Here is a 16,071-nt window from a genome sequence, read left to right as displayed (position 1 = left end):
ACTGGAGTACAATTTTTGGCTAATCTAATCTAATTACACAGATTAATACAGTTTAGTCAGATTTGGTAGAGCGTTGATTTAAAATTCGTCAGGAAACCTCAGCAATAATGGGGCAACAATAGAGATCCTGCTTTTAACTACAAGTTATATTTGGGATTTGTTTAAATCTTTTCGGGCTTTTTTTTTTAACTAATAATTTTGTTCATGTCTTTTGCATGTTTTTCTTTTTAACTACTATTATTTTATTGTTTTTGGATTTTGGTGCAACCTGTTTGTTGTGAAGTGCTGTAAAAAAAAATATAAAGTCGACATTGACACATTTTTGTTTTCTATACACCTCTGGAAAAACATTATCTCTGATTTTACTACAAATATAGTTTTGGGTATAATGAACATTGTTATTTTATCATGAACTACTGACAACATGTCTCCGAAATTCCAAGCAACAATCTCGTATTTATTTGCAGAAAATTATAAATGGTCAATTCAACCTGGAAAGACTCACACACAGAGAGAGATGGTGGTTTTTATAAAGTTTAATTGAAATGAAAGTATTTAGCGCTCGGACCCAGGAGGAAGACGATGCGCTGGTAACGCTGCCGGAGAGAATGAGCCGCTGCGTATGAAGATTAGAGACGTCTTCCCCCATCGGGCCCGGACACCGGTGGTGGAGAGAATGGTGAAGAAACCACGAGCTGAAGGCGGAGGGTGGAGGAAGGTTGAAGCTCAGCCAAGGAGCGGAAGCAGACGAACAGCTGGACCTGATCCAGGGAGCGACGCTTGATTGGAGGAGGAGACCGTCCCCGGTACCGTCACCGGTAGGTTGGAGTCGAGGCGCATGACGAGATGCTTGGCTGAGCAGGTGAGATGAATAGAGCGTCCAGTTTGAATTTTCGCAGAGGCTTCATAATAAGAAAAGATGTAGTGCTTTCAGATCTCAAATAACGCAAAGAAAGCAAGTTCAAATTAATTTATAAACGACAATACTAATGTTTTAACTCGGGGAGAGTTAAGAAATCAACATTTTGTGGAACAACCATCAGGTTTTCTATGGGGTTCAGTGCAGTGGGCTCTTATTTATTTTTCCAGAACTCTATACATTTTGTGTTTTTTTTCTGTACAAAGGCCATGAATGTGAACACTAAGAGAAACTTGGAGTATTTTACAGAAGATGATTATTTTTTACACCGGCCTTTCTAATGGAATCTGTGATGAAAACATTTAAAGATTTTTAGTTTTATCACTTTAAGATGCTTCACAATAAAGTACTTTAAGAACTCTCATTATCACAAATTACTTTTACTTTTTGCACGACAGTAATTTAACTTTGGTTTTTAAAGATACATTTTTATGTTGAAGGATTTTGGCAAGACACAAATTCACCAAAAGACAAAAAAAGACTATATATTGTAGCAATATTTTTGCCAGTATGTAATAAACTAACCCTACTACTAAACAATGCAGTCAAGCTCAGTTTATTATTCAGTTTTAAATGTTTCCTATCTAAGGAAACCCAGCAGACAGAGTTTTTGACTTGCACCATTGAGTCCTCCTGGATGGGAACGCAGCGACAGTCGACAATCCTTTGCGTTGTGTGTTGACTTTTAATCAGTCAGTCATGTGGCGACAGAGGAGAGGAAAACTCCCAGTTTAACTGCATTTGGTGGACTTCCTGATAGTAAAGAATTACAATAGTCCAGCTTTCAAGTAACAAATGCATGGGCTAGTTTTTATCATCACTTCTGGACAGGATGTTTCTAATTTTGCAAATATTCTAAGAAAATCTGAGAAACCTGCTTATTATGGGATTTAACTTCATTAAATAAACAACCCTGAGGTTCTTTATTTAATGCCGTCAAAGCTCAAATGATTACAAAAGCTGACTTTCTGTTTCAGAGGTTCTGGTCCAAAGATGACAACTTCTATCTGTAGAGTAATCCAGTTTTTTTATGTCTTCAAAACATGCCTGTAGCTTATGAAACTGTTTGTATTCATGAAGAAGATAGATAAATACATATAAAATAATAGTTATTTTAGTTGTATCGTACTCAGGTTTTGATAATTTAAGGGGTGAATTTTACACTCCCATGGCAGAAATCAACACGTTTAAAAACTTTTATTTGCCTCAGATAATATTCATGACATTCAGTTTTCTAAAAAGGTGTTGGATCATTTTCTTTATCAAATTGGTCGCATGCGGCGCCCTCTAGTGGTGATCCCCGTGCTTTTACTTTATGGAAAGCATTTTATGTTATACGGTCAAAATAACTGAATTATTTGTAAGTATTCATGAATTGAAAAGAGAAAAAAAACTAAGAGGTTCTCAATAAATTAGCGTGATAAAGAAAAATATTTCTATTATTATTAAAGTTATTTATTAACTGAATTCGTCATTAAGAGTCAGCAAAGCCACAGTATTTAAAAAAAAAGAAAAATATATTTTTTCTTTCATCAATCTAGGATGGTTTTTAATAATAAATGTATTAATTCAGTTACGAAATGGTAAAATTTCGCATTTAAAATGATCAACCGTTCGTTCAGTTATATTAAAGTAAATATTTTCTACCACTTGGTTGATGATAAGCCTCTCCAACCAGCGGAACTTTATGTGGTGAACACGTCACACAACACGGACTTGTTTTGGTGTAACCCACAACATCTTCGCGGTGCTGCAACCTTCCTTCTGGAGACATGTGTGCATCAAAACGTAAAACTTCCTGTAGTTTAGTCGCTCTCGGTGTAAGTACTGTTGTTAGTCGTATATCGTAAAAATAGTTTTGACTTCCGCATTAAGCTGTTAGAAGCGGTTCAGCTGCTCTCCTTAGCATTAGCTCGGTGCTAGCTTGTCAACAAACTTTGAACTCTTCTTCTACCGAGTGAAACTTTTGGCTTTTTGTGATCCTCCAAACGATTTAGCCACACATTGATAATGTAATTTGTAGGAACTTTACTGTTATTAATCATTTAGCGCCGTTTTGATTTCTCGGATTAAAGTTAGTCGCTTAAATTTAAGTAATATTTCAGCTAATGAACACGTTGCTGTAACTTTAAGAGGACAGTGAACGCTTATGGACCCGCGTGTCACATGTCTATCGGTCTCTGAGCAAAATAGAGAGTACTCCATTACTAGATATATCCGTACTGGTTGGTGATTGACAGTAAAAATAGAGTTTACAAGTAGATGTAGCTAGAGAAACTATGCATTTTACCAAAGTAAGAGTAGCACTACTTTCATTGGTAATACTAATTAATTAAGTGCAAAAAAAAAGTACTTAGTAGAAAAGCTTCTATAGACCTGAGTGAGCATAACATCTGATCGATTAGTTAAGAATTATGCAATGCAATAAACAAAAATATTAAATTATGATGTTTTAAACACAAATGAGAAAGAAAAAAAAAAACAAATAACCAGAGACGGGTACCCAAAAATTCTATTCAACTAAGAGTTCAACATATTTTAGACTGAAGTAAAAGTAAAAAGTAGCCATCCAAGAAATTTCTCAAGTAAGTAAAAAAAAATTGTAAAAAGTCTACTCAAGTACTGAGTAACTGACCAAAATATCAGTAATTTAATATTTAAAAATTATAAAATCATGTGGACTAAAACATGGTTATGTGGAAATTTTGAAATTTAAGGATCAAAATGGAAATAATTATGTTATATATATAACATAATTGCAAAGTAACAAAATCAGGCAACTTTTAAATGTTTGTAGGTTATGAGTATGAGAGGGGAAGGAAATCATAAGAGCCTGTATCTTCTACCTGCTCCTTTTAAAAATAATGTAAAATTGCATATCAGTGGTTTTGATAATTTGCTTTATTTTGTAGTTTTTCTTGCTTTTACTTTTTGTCTGTTCAAAATAAATAAATAGTTTACATGTAACACAGTCAAAGTGTTGTTTTATTAGTTTTATCATGTATACTGTTGTTTTTTTCTGAGGCTAGAGATTCTTAATTTTTAAATTTATATGTTTAATTCTTCTGTGTCTTTGTGTGACTTTCTTCAGGCTGCAGAAGACGGACTCTCCTGAAATCCTCCTCACTGCTTCTCCATCATGAGTGGCTCAAAGCCGGACATCCTGTGGTCTCCTCACCACCCGAACCGCTACGTCATCTGCGACTCTGAGCTGGGCCTGTACAGCATCGGACCTGTGGGCAGCACCGAAACAAAACCCGGCACTCTCTCCCTCTCTGAGGAAACTGCTGCTACATTACTAGCCATAAATTCTGACACTCCATACATGAAATGTGTGGCCTGGTACCCAAAACATGAGCCTGAATGTTTGCTGGCTGTGGGACAAGCTAACGGCAGAGTCGTGCTCACCAGTTTGGGCCAGAACCACAACTCTACGTGTAAAGAGCTGGTGGGAAAAGAGTTTGTGCCCAAGCATGCCCGGCAGTGCAACACGTTGGCCTGGAACCCGGTGGACAGCAACCTACTGGCAGCTGGGCTGGATAAGCACCGTGCAGACTTCTCTGTCCTCATATGGGATATCAGCAGCAAATTTGCCCCAGAAACCAGCGTAGCAGCTGAGAAAATCCGCCTCTCGTCTGTCGATCTGGACTCCAGCACGGTGGTGACCAAGCCGCTGTATGAGCTGGGCCAAAACGACGCCTGCCTGTCCCTCTGCTGGCTGCTTCGAGACACAAAGCTGCTCTTGGCTGGCATGCACAGAAACCTCGCAATATTTGATCTGAGGAACACGAGCCAGAAAACGTTTGTGAACACTAAGGCCATCCAGGGGGTGACGGTCGATCCGCACTTTCCCGACCGCGTGGCGTCCTTCTTTGAAGGCCAGGTAGCCATTTGGGACCTGAGGAAGTTTGAGAAGCCGGTGCTGACCCTCACAGAACAGCCGAAACCTCTCACTAAGGTACGGCCTGACGTTTTCTCTGTTTTATTGATTTATTCAAGCAGGAAGTTCTTCAAGATTAATAACTTCTTTATTTTTTAACAAAATGAATCAAATAAGGCTCAACGTTACAAGAGAAAAGTTTGACATGATCATCAAACTGAATAAACAAAATAAAAAAGTAAACATAATAAAGGTACAAGGTCCAGTTTAAGAACAGCAGCGGCGCTCGTCGGTTATAAAAGTCTTTGAAAGAGATTCACGCTGCTGTTATTTTCTCTACTTTATACCAGAATGCAAAAATAAAAACTCCAGTTTTACTTCAGAAAAAAGTTATGAGTGATAAATAAATCATAAAAAGACACACACATTTTTTTTTTATCACTGTCTGAAGTGAGAGAAGATAAAACTTTTCTTGTTTTAGGTCAGGGAGAATTACCAAAATTATTTCTATTTGCTAAATGCCAGATAAATTAGTGTGGAATTTTTTTGTAACTTTCTTTATATGTTGTGTTTAAGCTTTTAATTTGAGCAGGAAGATTATTTACTGTAACACAATTTGTTTGGATTATTTGAATGTAATTAATATTTATTATTTCGAATTTCTCAGTGGCATTTTGATCTGTGTAATTGAAATAAAGATTGTCTATATTTTATACGTTAAACAATGTTATTAAAATAGGACGTTTAAAAAAAATTCTGTTAAATCAGTATTTTGTTCTCTGAATATTCAGGCATGTGTGAGAGATGTTTCAAAACAACATTTTACATTAATAACTATTAAATGATGTTATACTTTGCATACCTCACAAATAAGGACGACTTTACTGATGAACATGCAGGTTTAAAAACCTTTAAATTTACTGTAAGAGCAGGAAATGCACACATTAAAAAAGTCTAAGCCAAAAATCCAAACTTAGAAAAGTTTATGTTTGCAACTTAAAATACTATCTAAAAGCAACTTTAGTTTTAGCACATAATGAAAGAAATGCATGTTTAAAACATGTTCTTATTTACATCATGCACACCTCGTGCCGCTATCAGGGGCTGCTAAAAACAAGATGTTGTCAAACTGCCGTTTAACACATAACAAATGGTCACTTAAAATAAAAACATCAAACATAAAACCAGAAGTTATTCTTAGATAAAACTAAGTAAAGGCGATAAGGCCCAAAAATGGATTCAAGCAAATAAAAAACTTAATTTAGGGATATTTACATCATATAATCACACATTTAAAACTGTCTTTATTACTTAAATTTAGTTGTGGACTAATTTACTTTGGCTGTTTTCCTTTATTTTGGGAGATTGTTGATTGGCTGATACATGTGAAGCTGATCTTATGAACCTCAGCTAAGGTCTAAAGGTCAACCACTGTTCTCTTCTGCTCTGCAGTGAGAGAGGTTTGCTGCTTTTGTATATTTAGTGACATTTCAGACATAAAAAATTGGCATCAGCCAAAATCGGAATCGGCAGGTTGGACACTTTTTAAAAATTGGTAATCAGCAATCGACCATAAAATTGTAATCGGTTCATTCCTACTTCGTTTGTATTGTTTTTATCTCCAAAGTGTGGTGCTGGAAAAGTTTGAAAACTTACCTTAAAAGTGCTTGGAAAGTGCTTGAACTTTACTTTGGGAGAAAGTTAGATTGTTTATTAACGTCAGAACAGTTTAAGTTACCCGACCAACACTAATATGTTCCAAAATGACAGATATGGGCCGATACAGATGTTTCTATTGATTTACTGGGTCCATTTTATATTGTTGATCCCAGTTTTCCTCTCTTACCACCAGGTGGCGTGGTGTCCGACTCGCACCGGCCTTCTGGCGACACTGACGCGCGACAGCAACATCATCCGCCTGTACGACATGCAGCACACTCCCACCCCCATCGGCGACGAGACGGAGCCCACCATCATCGAGCGAAGCGTGCAGCCCTGCGACAGCCAGATCGGCAGCTTCGCCTGGCACCCCTCCTCCCAGAACCGCATGGTGGTGGTCTCCGCTGCCAACCGGGTCATGACTGACTTCACCGTGTTCGAGCGCATCTCTCTGGCCTGGAGCTCCACGGCGTCGCTCATGTGGGCCTGCGGCCGACACCTGTACAGCTGCGTCGAGGACGAGGCCGAAGGGACGGACGGTGCAGCCGAGAAGGACATCGCCACCAAGATGAGGGAGCGCGCTCAGTCCAGGTACGGACACGACACCGTCCAGGTCTGGAGGAACCACCTGCTGGCCGGAGGGAGCGACCCGCAGCTCAGGTCTTTATGGTTCGACCTGTTCTATATCCTTTCACTAGGAAACCTGTTCACCTGTCTTGGTACCTGTCGTATCTTCCTGGTTTTAGTCAGAACTCCAGCAGCAGCGGTCTGGAGGACTGAATAGATCTGCCGTTTTGGATTGGGTTCATTCTCAATACCAGTAATGGGATCAATACACATCGGTTCCTCTTTTATCAAAACTGGAACATTTGTACTGTTTCCTATCCAAGTATCACATATGAAGCAGTGTTCAGAGGACGCGGAGCTGAAACTGCAGGGAAACAAGCAGTTTGCGGTTTATTCCGGCATCAAGAACATTGTGAAGACGAGCTCGGGTAAGAAAACAAATCGCTGACCTGAAACATCTGTCTGGGTTGTTGCTGCCGCTCCTCTTTAATTCTCTGTCTTCCTGAAGGCACGACGGAGAGCCGCAGGTGCTGGAGCGGCTCGGACCGGCAGACGGACGTAACCCGCTTCCAGAGCGACGAGCGTTGTCTCGCCCTGCGGCTCTGCGGATGGATCAGCCGCGGTCCCGACATCGACGTGGAAACCTTCCTGCGTTCTCTGGAGCAGGAACGCGAGTGGGAGCGAGCGGCGGCCATCGCTCTCTTCAACCTGGATATCCGCCGCGCCATCCAGATCCTCAGCAAGGGAGCCGTCACCGAAAAAGGTGAGCGGTAGATCGAGGCTGAATGAACACGGCGAAAACATTTCTGCATTACAGAATAAACTGTCTGCGTCCTCCAGAGGAAATATAACTCAGAATAAAGTCTTAAATTTCTTGTAATGACATGAATTCTGCTTGGAAAGACCTGGAAAATTAAACTTATCCAGCATGGAGACTGTGAACATGGAAACAAAATGCATTCCTCTCCTCTGATGCTCAAATATGTTTCCATTTTCATCCAGTAGGTGGCAGCAAACTCAACTAAAACAAGAAGCTCTTTGGTAAAGAGTTTCCCTCATAACTGATATTTTCAGCTGTTAACTGAAATCTCATGACAACATGCTTAATTAAATGTTTCACTTACTGACTTAATAATTATCAAAAATATGTAATTAAAGGAATGTTTTGATATTTTGTGCCTGTTCAATATGCTGTAATAAAGCGCCAACAAATAAATTATATTAAATAGACAAACTGGTTACAAACTAACTTTAAAATAAAATCCAAGTTGATAAAATACTGATAAGGTACCAAAAGAACGACGCAACAATATGGGATATTAATCGGATATGCTTGGAGTTGAGTTACACTTTGTTACCAAAAGTAAAGTCACTTAACTTTATACACTTTAATGTCCTATTTTCAATACAAAAGCCTTAATATGGTATCCAGTGCAGCTTCCAGGAAGGCTGTCTATGAGGTTTAGGAGTTTGTTTATGGAAATATTTTAGTGCTCTTCTTCTTGCTTTACTCAATAAACTCTGTATTTTGTATTCAATATGCTTTATAAATCACATTGTATTTAATGTTATTTATTGGCTGTATTAAAGATATGCTTCCGTCTGTGGTAGGGCGAATCACTCGTTCTGAAGAGCCCCTCAACAAATCAGCCAGTGTTTCCAAATGTGTTATGAATACAGGCTGTAAATTAAGTTAAAAACCAAACTGAATATTTAAATAAAGTAAAATAAAGTTTATAGGGAGAATAAAGCAGAATGTGGCGACTGGAGTCATGTTTTCCACGGCACACAGTGCGTTCACTGTGCTGCTGTTTACACACGTGTGACGAGGAAAAATTTCACTAAAGTAGGTCAAGAGTTTTCTGCTGTGTTTCCTGATCACGACTGACGGAGCCGTTCTGTGGATACGGTGCGTCAACAGAGCCGTGGCAGCCGGAGCCGCTGCTTTAGTTCCTACTGAGTGATTCCTCTGCACACACTTACTCAAGAGAAAATATGTTTAACCCGACAAACTTATGTAAGAACTCGTTGAAAAAAAATCATGTAATCTGCAGATTAACAATGTTTTTATTATCTTTTGTTTAGTTGTGCAATCGGATTAATCGATCGTTCAGATAATCGTCAACTAATTTAGTAATTCACTAATCATTAACTAGAGTATTCATATTAGAAAAAGTTATTTCCTGAATAAATATAACTTTTTCAGAGCAGTAATTAAACCACATCTGTACAAAATAGATAAATATTCCTGGATAACTTTACACCATACTGCCACCTGCAGGTGGGAGGTAGCATCACTTGACCCCAATGCTTTTGACCATTTTTGCAGAAAAATTCCAATAAACTCACATTTATTCATTATAAACTTTATTGTTCTCTTTTAGTTTTATCTCCTTGTTATTGTTCAGCACTTTGTTTGAAAACACTTTATCAAAAAACTTTATTATTACTATTATTAGCATGCAAAAGTTCGGGAATTTGTTTATTATTGCATGAATTTTGGCGATTGTGGATTCCTGAAAAACTGCAGGGACTAATTGATGCAATATGGCAGTATAGCAATAAAACCTGGTTTGATTTGACTCATAAAATAATATTTAAAAGCTCTGGAGTCCAGAGGGCCACATATAAAGCTGTGCGGCCGGATTTGGACCCCGGGCCTTGAGTTTGACCCTTGTTCTAGACAAACAAACCAAAGTATAAATAAAGGCTTATATCAGTTGCTTCCATACATTGTTCCTCCTTAACAGCAGGCTGTGAACGACTCGGTATCAATAGTTTTGTGTTACTTACAGGCGACCTGAACCTGAACGTTGTTGCCATGGCGCTGTCGGGCTACACCGACGAGAAGTCGTCCCTGTGGAGGGAGATGTGCAGCTCTCTGAGGCTGCAGCTGAAGAACCCCTACCTCTGCGTCATGTTCGCCTTCCTCACCAGTGAGCCTGGAGCCTACGACGGCGTGCTGGTAAATATCTGCGCCTTCGACTTTTAGTGAGCCAGTTAGTTGATACAGAAAAGCCAAGACAGTGGCCCTTTTGTTCTGACTCCATAAGGAGGTTTATTTATACTTAACACAGTAATAAATTGGCTGCTATTACTTCAGAGGTTTTATGTGGAAAAAATTCAGGTGCACAGGAAGAGACTTGTTTTCCATTTCCACTGTTGGCTTTATAAGTCATAAAACTGTTGTGTAAAGGAGAAAGGCCAGAATCCATGTTTGTTTTCCCTTCCAGCTGAAATTTCTCTCAAAGTTTTTCTTGGTAAAAACGCGTAATGAGATAAGACGATCCAGTGAGTCATTTCCAAGCCGGGCTGGTTGGATTTTTATAGAAATGATGGGCTGCTGTGGATGTTTGCTTTCAGAAATGTTTCCACTTCAGATCAGGCTCAAAGTTTAAAACACATGCAGGACTTCCCACACAGTCTTAAAAAAATCTGCATATCTACTTTTTATGGTCTGATAATATGTTAAGGAATGCAATCAAACGTTATAAAATGTATTCCAGGTAAAAAAGGAAAATTAACAAAATGTATTGCAGTTGTGTCCAAGGGCCAAAATCCCCAGGCTGGAAGTATTAAGGGGCCAAAATATAATTTTAAAGCACTAAAATATTGTTGTTCATTTTTTCTCTTTTACCTGCACAACAAGAAAAAAACATACAATATTTTATGTTTGCCTAAAGGTTTAATTATTTAAATTTTTGTGCTTATTGTTTTCATTTTTTTTAATTCTGTGAAATGTTTTTAAATTTTAATAATTACCTGAACAGTTAGTGTTAAATGTGCTTGAAAAAGATTTAAAAGAGTTTAAAAATGAGCTTATTTTGGCATTTTAAAATGAAAATGGTTAATAGACGTAACACAATTACAAAATAACAAAATTAGGCAAAATATATTTTGCTTTCAATATAAAGTTTATGAAACTTTAACAAAAACTGAAGGTCTCTGTCTAGGGAATTTTTTGTTTTTCATTCAGTTGCTGGAGAATCCATACATTTTACTCAAGTGAGTGTAGAAATAAAAAGCACAGAGTAGTAAAAATTATTTATTTTCCAAAACGTTACTTAAGTAAATGTAACTACGTAGTTGCTCCCCCCCCCCATGTCCTGGTAGAGAAGCATTGTGTTGCGTTACCTCTGTTTCCGTTTCAGTATGAGAGCAAAGTTGCCGTCCGGGACAGAGTCGCCTTCGCCTGCATGTTTCTCAGCGATGCTCAGGTAACCAGAGCGAAGCTTCCTGCAGCACATCGACGTGCCAAGTGTCGCATGTAGCGAAGCAGCTTCATCTGAGTCTGCTGCTGATTTCCCTGCAGCTGCCTCGTTACATCGACAAACTGACCGCTGAGATGAAGGAGGCAGGAAACCTGGAGGGAATCCTGCTGACCGGACTCACTAAAGATGGCGTCGATCTGATGGAGAGCTACGTGGACCGGACCGGGGACGTCCAGACCGCCAGCTTCTGCATGCTGAAGGTACTCTGATGAACACTGCCATTTTCTCCTCCATATGTTTCTTGTGATAGCTTAAGTAGCTACTATGGAACGAGATAATGTTTCACTTGATTAATCATCAGAATATCCAATAGATTATTTGATTATTAAAATAGTCATAATAGCCCAGATGATATATAGTTAGTAGCTTCCAGCTAAATACCAGTGAATCAAAATTTTTTCCAGAAAGTTTTGTTATCTTGCAAAGTAATTACTTACAGTAAATGTAAGAGGAAAAAAACTTAATTTAATGTACTAAACCTTCAAATCTACTTATTCCGATGAAGCAGCACTAGAACATCAAAGTGTTATTTAATTACTTTAGTTGTCTTGTACCAACATGCCATTGGTACTGAAGCGCTCACCACTCAGCCTGTGCAGAGCAACATGTTGCTAGCATGAGGCTGCCTTTTGCTCTGCTAACTGCTCTGAAATGAAAAGGTCAAAGGGCGTTTTCACACCTGCTGATCTCTGCTGCCAGGGCTCCCCTGGCGACGTGTTGAAAGACCCTCGGGTCCAGTGCTGGATCGAAAACTACCGCAACCTGCTGGACGCATGGAGGTTCTGGCACAAACGGGCCGAGTTTGACATCCTCAGGGGCAAACTGGACCCCAGCTCCAAACCTCTAGCTCAGGTAACGACGCTCGTTTCTGCTGCAGAGCCTTTAATCCCAACAAAATGTAAACCCAGGCAGCATGAAGCTGTTGGTTTTATACTCATTATACCAGGCCTACCCAGGGCTACAACTATCGATTAGTTTAATAATCAGTTCTTCTGTCGATTAATCGGATTTTAAAAATGACCACATTCTGCAGAGTTTTCATTTAACCACTTAAGCATGTTTAATACAATATGATAGCACATTAAAAATGCAATTTAATTCCTTTTTTAAATAAATAAACGTTTTATTGCCTAAAATGCAATAACATGGCATCCCTTTTGTAAATACCTGATCATTTGTAGCAAATGATGCAATTAAACAACTTAAAAAATACTTCTAACCTCAACATGTGAAAAGCTCAGACATTTCTGCTTATCAGTGCAGTGTAGGGCTGATCTGGGGATTGATTTTTGGATTAACCAATTAATAACTGGATAACAAAAGCTTAGTTGGAGGTTGTTTTTAAGAATTTGAACCATTTGGATCTCCATTAGTGGCAATTCCCTGAATCTACACATAAAACATGAACAACAAAAAATACATAACATACATGGGTCACATAAATAAAAAAATAAAGATAACTGCAAAAATAAACAATACAAAACATATTTCTTTGGTATATTTTTGGCCTAATTACTGCTCTTAGTATGTTTTTCTTTCAGCAAAGGGCCTTTTTGAAGTCTGTGTACTCTAGTTAACGATTAATCAATTACTAAATTAGTTGATTCCCAGAAAACCTCAAAACCGAAGCACTGAGTTCCTGTTTTGAGTTGCCCTTGATTAGTAAGTAAAGTTGAAACGATTAATCGTGATTAATCGATTATTGAAGTCATTGTCAACTAATTTATTAATCGATTAATCGTTAACTGAATTATAGTCTCAATAAAGGCCATTTGGTGAAAAAACCCAACAAATTCAAAGCAGGAATTAAGCCAAAAGCATCAAAGGTAAAAACATTTGTCTGTAAATACGTTTTAGCCAAAAATGGCTAATCTGAAATACTGGTTCAGATTAACTAAGGAATGCTAAGGTATTGAATTTTAGGCAATTAAATGATTATTTTATTATTAAAAAATGTATTGAACTATTTGCTTATTTTAATGTATTTCTAATATAATATTTTAAAAAAGGTTAAATAGAAAATTTGTAGAATGTGCCATTTTTTAAATCGGATTAATCAAATAATCTTTAGTTGCAGCCCGAGTAGAATGTGGAATATTGATCAACATATTTCATGTTGACAAATGTGATGTTTATTGCTTTTTCACAGTCGGTGTGTCTATTATGTTTTTATGATATAACGCACTTTAAATAATCAGTTAATCATGATTAATTGATTAATCGTTTGAGCCCCAGCCCTGTGTTTTGCTCTCTGCAGGTGTTTGTGAGCTGTAATTTCTGCGGGAAGTCCATCTCCTACAGCTGCTCTGCGATGCCTCATCAGGGCCGGGGCTTCAGCCAGTACGGGGTCAGCGGGTCACCCACCAAATCAAAAGTCACCAGCTGTCCTGGCTGCAGGAAGCCTCTGCCGCGCTGTGCGCTCTGCCTCATGAACATGGGCACACCTGTTTCCAGCTGCTCAGGTAGGATCAGCTGGACGCGGAGCTGAAGATGCTGTAATGCTTAACTTTAGGAGGAATGACTGGACTTTGGTCGCCGTTTAAAACCCGTTAGCACCTGGACGTTTACTGCTGTGACATCACTCCTAACAGCGCTGATAGTCGGGTTTAAATGTTGAATGTTTTGGATTCAGGAACTGGAAAGTCGGATGAGAAAATGGACTTAACAAGGGAGAACAAACTCGCCCAGTTCAACAACTGGTTCACCTGGTGTCACAACTGTCGACATGGTGGGCATGCTGGTCACATGCTGAGCTGGTTCAGGTGGGCGACATTTTGAAAACTATTTTCATGCTTTTGAAATTCACATGTAACACCCAAAAATGGTATTCAAGTTAGGGATTCACTGCTTTCACTTATCGATACAGATATCAGAGGTTTGGTATCGACTGATAACGATCCGATGCAGAAAAACAGAGGTGAATCGAACGTCTTTTAAAAAATAAAAAAAAATACAGACATACATTTACTTAATTTAAAATGTATTTGATAATTCTGCACCAGCTAAATACACCACTGGCTTCACAAACTTGGTCAAACATGTGAAAACAAGTCCTGCCTTTATGAAAGGTAACCTGATATTCTGACTTCTTCCCAACAAACTAATTCGAGTTGAGAGACGACTTAAAGTACAGTGCAGTTTTTCTTTCATATATTGTAATGTGGTTCTAATATTGTATATAACGGTTTAAATTAGAAATTGGCAGATGGTGCAGCTTTTAAAAATCGATTGATGGATTGTTAGGAACCGAGGACCGGTTCTCAGGAGTTCAATTACTTGGAATCGTTGTCGGTTCCCGTAACTTGTGACGTATTGAACACGCTGCGTATTCTGCTTTAGAGAATATCCAAGATGGCGTCGCGGCAGAAACGCTTTAAAATATGTATTACACAAAAAGAAAGACGATTGTCGGGCCGGTTGCTAAAAACTTTAAACACAATAGAAGGAGGAAACCCCTCCAGCATCCTCAAGCAGTTCACCACACAGCCGGCAACCGATTTGTATGAATGTAAAGTGTTTGATACGTTGCTTAGCAACGGCGGTGACTCTCAAGGGGGCGGAGCTTCGATCCCAGCGGCTCCTGCTTTGAACGTCCCAGTTAGCGTTAAACTCCTCCACTTTCTGTGTATTGTGTTAATATTAACGCCATACCGAATGAATAATCTCCAACATTTACAGTCATATTAAATAAATTAGAATATGGTTTCAGACGAGGCTCATTTATTATGTTAAAAACACAAACTGTTGATGTCCTGAATGTTGCATTTCGTTTTAAAATTACAGGGGGATTTTATCGTTTAAGCAAGTTTTAATTTAGTTTGAATCGAACAAGCAAAATGAAAACTCGATGCATATGTTGAATTAAAGAGTTTATTTCCTAACTCAATGAGGAATCGACTCGATAAGCGAGATCGATAATGTAATCGAATCAAATTCAATTCAAATTCAAACATACTTTATTGGTCCCAAAGAGAAAGTAAGTACAGTCGACAAATCCTCATCAGTTCCCCTAACTGTGCTGCAGCCCTGACACATTACAGTTACCTGTGAATAAGAACGTGTTCATATGTGCCCCACAGAGACCACACAGAGTGCCCGGTGTCGGCCTGTGCGTGTAAATGCATGCAGCTGGACACCACAGGGAACCTGGTGCCGGCAGACAGCAGCTAAACGGGACACGCGTGTCGGAAACCGAAGCTAAACACGAGCCGGGAGCCAACGGGTGCAGACCGGCTGCTGCGCCGCCACACCAGCGAGCGTCGGCGACGACCCGCTCTGAAGACGCTGCTTGGATAGAAAGTTACTCTGCAAAAACACAAAATCTAACCAAGAGCTTTTGTCTAGTTTCTTCTGCAAATATCCTAGTATGTTTGAAATTAAACCAAACTACCAAGTAACTTTTTAGCAAGTAATAGCAGCTCGTTTAAGTCAATAATTCCTTAGAACTGATGAAAAATCTTAGAATCTGCCAGAGGAACTAATACTTTTTCAAAAATATTAAGGAATTATTGACTTAAAACTTACAAGTTACTTGTAAGTTAGTTTTGTCTTATTTCAAATCTACTAAGATATTTGCTCTAGAAACTAAACAAAAACATGAATATGTTTGTTATTTGGAGTGATGCAGTTAAGCATTAGTCTAGGGAATGTTGTCTATATGAAGAAGGGAATCAAAGTGTGGGTAATGATTTGACTAACCATGTTAACGAGAGAAAGGGAGCAACTACTAATTTACTGCTCTACTAATAAAAATCACTCTCAGGAGAATCTCACAA

At 38.6% G+C, this 16,071-nt stretch overlaps 1 protein-coding gene across 1 annotated transcript; it reads left to right on the top strand.

The window, feature by feature from the left end:
• Nucleotides 1-2,619: 2,619 nt before the first annotated feature.
• Nucleotides 2,620-16,071, top strand: mios (missing oocyte, meiosis regulator, homolog (Drosophila)). The gene is made up of 12 exons (XM_008430977.2): nucleotides 2,620-2,739; nucleotides 4,011-4,877; nucleotides 6,652-7,141; nucleotides 7,355-7,453; nucleotides 7,534-7,788; nucleotides 9,821-9,990; nucleotides 11,177-11,242; nucleotides 11,338-11,496; nucleotides 11,996-12,148; nucleotides 13,554-13,758; nucleotides 13,929-14,058; nucleotides 15,376-16,071. Exons 2-12 carry the CDS (start codon nucleotides 4,059-4,061, stop codon nucleotides 15,464-15,466), a joined length of 2,637 nt encoding a protein of 878 aa, XP_008429199.1. The 5' UTR covers nucleotides 2,620-2,739; nucleotides 4,011-4,058; the 3' UTR covers nucleotides 15,467-16,071.

The sequence above is a fragment of the Poecilia reticulata genome, linkage group LG16, assembly GCF_000633615.1.
Source record: "Poecilia reticulata strain Guanapo linkage group LG16, Guppy_female_1.0+MT, whole genome shotgun sequence".
NCBI classification, from domain to species: Eukaryota; Metazoa; Chordata; class Actinopteri; order Cyprinodontiformes; family Poeciliidae; genus Poecilia; species Poecilia reticulata.
This window is presented reverse-complemented; position numbering and strand designations above follow the sequence as displayed.

Bases quoted from the DNA above. Each gene is read 5' to 3' on its own strand.
- mios (XM_008430977.2), top strand. From the start codon at position 4,059: ATGAGTGGCTCAAAGCCGGACATCCTGTGGTCTCCTCACCACCCGAAC. The intron at 9,991-11,176 runs GTAAATATCTGC...TTTCCGTTTCAG, and splicing joins GAGCCTACGACGGCGTGCTG to TATGAGAGCAAAGTTGCCGT. The intron at 11,497-11,995 runs GTACTCTGATGA...CTCTGCTGCCAG, and splicing joins CCAGCTTCTGCATGCTGAAG to GGCTCCCCTGGCGACGTGTT.